Below are 5,000 nucleotides of genomic sequence, written 5' to 3'. Positions count from 1 at the left end.
CGGCGGTGGTGTTTTCTCTGAAGAATGAGGTGGGCTGTCTGGTCAAAGCTCTCAGACTGTTTCAGGTGAGACTTTAATTACAAACTCTTCTGTCAATCAATTTATTGATTAATCAGTTAATTAATCATGACAAAATCTTGTCTGTTGACAGTTATTTTCATTATCAATAATAATATCAATAATAATATCAAAATAGTTGGTGATTAATTTAATACTTTATAACCAATCGATTACTTGATCATTAGTTGCAGCTCTACTATTCAGAACTTCACTTCCTCCTCCTCCTCTCCTTGTCCTCCTCTCCTCCTGTCCTCCTCTCCTCCTCCCCTCCTCTCCTCCCCTCCTCTCCTCCTGTCCTCCTGTCCTCCCCTCCTCTCCTGTCCTCCTCTCCTGTCCTCCTCTCCTGTCCTCCTCTCCTCCCCTCCTCTCCTCCTTGTCCTCCTCTCCTCCTTGTCCTCCTCTCCTCCTCGTCCTCCACCTGCAGGAGAAACGAGTAAACTTGAACCACATCGAGTCTCGAGTGTCGAAGCGAGTGGTGAACGAGGTGGAGATCTTTGCTGACTGCAGCTGCAGTAAGAAGGAGTTCAACGAGCTGGTGGAGCACCTCAAAGACCACGTCAACATCATCTCCTTCAACACACCTGCACACGTGTGGGCTGCAGAGGCAGGTATGCTCACCTGACACAGCTATGACTCACCTGACACAGCTATGACTCATCTGACACAGTATGACTCACCTGACACAGTACGACTCACCTGACACAGCTACGACTCACCTGACACAGTACGACTCACCTGACACAGTACGACTCACCTGACACAGCTATGACTCACCTGACACAGCTACGACTCACCTGACACAGCTATGACTCACCTGACACAGCTACGACTCACCTGACACAGCTACGACTCACCTGACACAGCTACGACTCACCTGACACAGTACGACTCACCTGACACAGTACGACTCACCTGACACAGCTACGACTCACCTGACACAGTACGACTCACCTGACACAGTACGACTCACCTGACACAGCTATGACTCACCTGACACAGTACGACTCACCTGACACAGTACGACTCACCTGACACAGCTATGACTCACCTGACACAGTATGACTCACCTGACACAGTACGACTCACCCGACACAGCTATGACTCACCTGACACAGCTACGACTCACCTGACACAGCTATGACTCACCTGACACAGTATGACTCACCTGACACAGCTACGACTCACCTGACACAGCTACGACTCACCTGACACAGTACGACTCACCTGACACAGCTATGACTCACCTGACACAATACGACTCACCTGACACAGTATGACTCACCTGACACAGCTACGACTCACCTGACACAGCTACGACTCACCTGACACAGCTACGACTCACCTGACACAGTATGACTCACCTGACACAGCTACGACTCACCCGACACAGCTAAGACTCACCTGACACAGTATGACTCACCTGACACAGTATGACTCACCTGACACAGCTACGACTCACCTGACACAGTATGACTCACCTGACACAGTACGACTCACCTGACACAGTACGACTCACCTGACACAGTATGACTCACCTGACACAGCTACGACTCACCTGACACAGCTACGACTCACCTGACACAGTATGACTCACCTGACACAGTACGACTCACCTGACACAGCACGACTCACCTGACACAGCTACGACTCACCTGACACAGCTATGACTCACCTGACACAGTATGACTCACCTGACACAGTACGACTCACCTGACACAGCACGACTCACCTGACACAGTACGACTCACCTGACACAGTATGACTCACCTGACACAGCTATGACTCACCTGACACAGCTACGACTCACCTGACACAGCTACGACTCACCTGACACAGTATGACTCACCTGACACAGCTACGACTCACCCGACACAGCTAAGACTCACCTGACACAGTATGACTCACCTGACACAGTATGACTCACCTGACACAGCTACGACTCACCTGACACAGTATGACTCACCTGACACAGTACGACTCACCTGACACAGTACGACTCACCTGACACAGTATGACTCACCTGACACAGCTACGACTCACCTGACACAGCTACGACTCACCTGACACAGTATGACTCACCTGACACAGTACGACTCACCTGACACAGCACGACTCACCTGACACAGCTACGACTCACCTGACACAGCTATGACTCACCTGACACAGTATGACTCACCTGACACAGTACGACTCACCTGACACAGTACGACTCACCTCAGTATTATTTGTGGTTGTGTGTTCTAATTAGATGGAGATGATGTTCCATGGTTCCCGATGAAGATCTCTGAGTTGGATCAATGTTCTCACAGAGTGTTGATGTACGGATCAGAACTGGACGCAGACCATCCTGTAGGTCACACACACGTTTACCGTGTTGGTTATAACACGTTAAAAAAGGAACCGTTCAGCCCAGAATCAAAAACACATATTGGAGTTTTGGTTTGTTAGAAACTAGAATCTACTGGAACGACTTTATTTTCTAGTAGAGAGAAACGAGGTCAGTGGATCGTCTTCAGTAACCAGACACTCATTTTGAGGTTTTCAGACATTTATTTCTTTTTTTGTTTGTTTGTTTGTTTTTGTCTTTTTCAGCTCCACAAGATGAGAATCCTCTAGTTCCATTATCTTGTAGAAAACTCTTTAGTCCACACCAAAAACTACCAGGACGGAAAACAGCACAGCAGGGAAGAGGAATAATATAAAGTTTGTATTTTGGGCTGAACTGACCCTTTAAAGTTGACTTTTTATTCTTTGTTTTCCTTTTTGTCCAGCAGAGGACAGAAGAACTCCACACCAAGCTGACAGACATATGGTTCTGTTAATGCACGGTTGCTATGGACACAGAGTCTGGAAGAACAATAAAATCATTATTGATTCAATAAATTCATTACAAAATCCTTTCAAACACAAAATATTTTTGGTAGTTGACATGTAACTCAGGTCATTATTGTGAAATAAAGCCTTTCAGGATGATTCCAGTCCTGCATCATCCTGTCATTTTTGATTCCACAGTAACGACCTTTCTGACGTGATGAAGTTCTTCTTCTTCTCTCAACATCATTTATATAAACCTGCTGTTTTCTTTCTCTCTTCTTCTTCCCTCCTGTCAGGGTTTTAAAGACGAAGTTTATCGTCAGAGGAGGAAATACTTTGTGGAAGTGGCCATGAATTATAAATTGTGAGTATCATCGTGTCTCTTCAGACATTTTAACACTTTTCATTGTGAAAGTTAACAATAAAGGACCATGACAAAGTTTTAATCAAGTACACGTGGGAAAAAAACATGAAGACATAAAGTGATACACAGTGGTGGAAAACTGAGTACACTTACTCAAGTATTGTACTGAAGTACAATTTTTGAGGTGTGTGTTTTCTTTTAATGCTACTTACTTTTTAAATTCATTCATTTTTCCTTTGAATGATTGTAAAAGTAACACATCTGTGATCACGCTGAAGTTTGGACAAAACGTCACTTTGGTTCACTAAGCTAGCTAACCTAGCTGCTGCCTATGAACTAAAAAGAATTCATAGATAGACAACTATAGCTAACAGTCAGCTAATGTAGCACTCGACTCTACACTACAGTTCATACAGTTCAAGTATAGCTAGCAGGAATCTATGGACATTAGAGAATTTAAGGATAAATGGCAGCTCTTGCTAACAGTTGGTTAGCTTGCTTTTACCTTCAGCTAACAGTGAGCTACAGCTAACTGTTAACTTGTTAGTTTTGGGTTAACCAAGCTTCCTGTATGATTTAAATACAGTTTACAGATTAAAAGAAAAAAAAAAACTTATGTAACTGACTGAGTGAAGTATAAATTTGTACTGACAGCTAACAGCTAATTAGCACACAGCTCCAAACTACAATTCATACAGTCCAGTTACAGCTAACAGTTAGCTTTTAGCTTTAGATAATTTTATGAACTGTGGGGGTTTAACTTTGTTTTTAACATAATTGTGATCTAAGTTTTGACTGTGTTTGTAATCATGTTGAGTTTTGGACTGTAATGGAGTACAGAGTACTGTTACTGAAGAGTACTTTCAGTACATGCTGGGAGAGGTAACTCTACGAAGTTAAAATTGTTACGTGTCTCTTCCCAGCGGACAGCCCATCCCCCGTATCGAATACAGCCCAGAGGAGGTGAAGACGTGGGGCGTGGTGTTCAGAGAACTAACCAAACTGTACCCAACTCACGCCTGCAGAGAATATCTGAAGAACCTGCCGCTGCTCAGCAAACACTGTGGCTACAGAGAGGACAACATCCCCCAGCTGGAGGACGTCTCACTCTTCCTCAGAGGTGACAGACATGAGAGACGTGACCTCAGAGACACAGGAGCAGAAAGTCTGTACAGTCTAATATATAATGTGTAGCATGTGACGTGTTGACACGTGTGTTTCAGAGCGTTCTGGTTTCACAGTGCGACCTGTCGCAGGTTATCTTTCTCCCAGAGACTTCCTGGCTGGTTTGGCCTACAGAGTGTTTAACTGCACTCAGTATGTTCGACACAGCACTGACCCGCTCTACACACCTGAACCGTGAGTACACCTGAAGAAAACCACACCTGCCACCTACAGAGACTCAGGTGAACCTATAAAAGATTGAGACGTTGTCAGTAAAGCTAATCTCTGCTGCTGTTTGGTTTCAGAGACACGTGTCATGAGCTGCTGGGTCACGTTCCTCTGCTGGCTGATCCAAAGTTTGCTCAGTTCAGTCAGGAGATCGGTCTGGCGTCTCTGGGAGCGACTGACGAGGACGTCCAGAAACTCGCCACAGTGAGCGTCCACGTCATACGGCTCTCCTCTGTTAGACATGTTCCAGCTGATGATCAGTTCTGTTTTGCAGATTCTTACCTGAACTGTAAACTAAGTTTATATTTTAAAAAACCGGGGGCTCATTTATGAAACTGTACGTAGGATTCACCTTAAAAACTGGCGTACG

General features: G+C 45.0%; 1 protein-coding gene across 1 annotated transcript in view; it reads left to right on the top strand.

Annotated features, from left to right (window-relative positions):
- Window positions 1-5,000, top strand: part of tph2 (tryptophan hydroxylase 2 (tryptophan 5-monooxygenase)) — a 13,197-nt gene that overhangs the window by 3,694 nt on the left and 4,503 nt on the right. Inside the window, exons 2-8 of the mRNA XM_084735146.1 lie at window positions 1-65; window positions 485-668; window positions 2,309-2,409; window positions 3,171-3,238; window positions 4,162-4,358; window positions 4,462-4,597; window positions 4,708-4,834. The exon at window positions 1-65 is cut by the window's left edge and continues 70 nt beyond it. Of these exons, the coding sequence (XP_084591272.1) occupies window positions 1-65; window positions 485-668; window positions 2,309-2,409; window positions 3,171-3,238; window positions 4,162-4,358; window positions 4,462-4,597; window positions 4,708-4,834 (878 nt within the window). The remainder of the gene's footprint in view (window positions 66-484; window positions 669-2,308; window positions 2,410-3,170; window positions 3,239-4,161; window positions 4,359-4,461; window positions 4,598-4,707; window positions 4,835-5,000) is intronic.

This window comes from Lutjanus erythropterus, chromosome 13 (assembly GCF_056507025.1).
Source record: "Lutjanus erythropterus isolate fLutEry1 chromosome 13, fLutEry1.hap2, whole genome shotgun sequence".
NCBI lineage: Eukaryota > Metazoa > Chordata > Actinopteri > Lutjaniformes > Lutjanidae > Lutjanus > Lutjanus erythropterus.
This window is presented reverse-complemented; position numbering and strand designations above follow the sequence as displayed.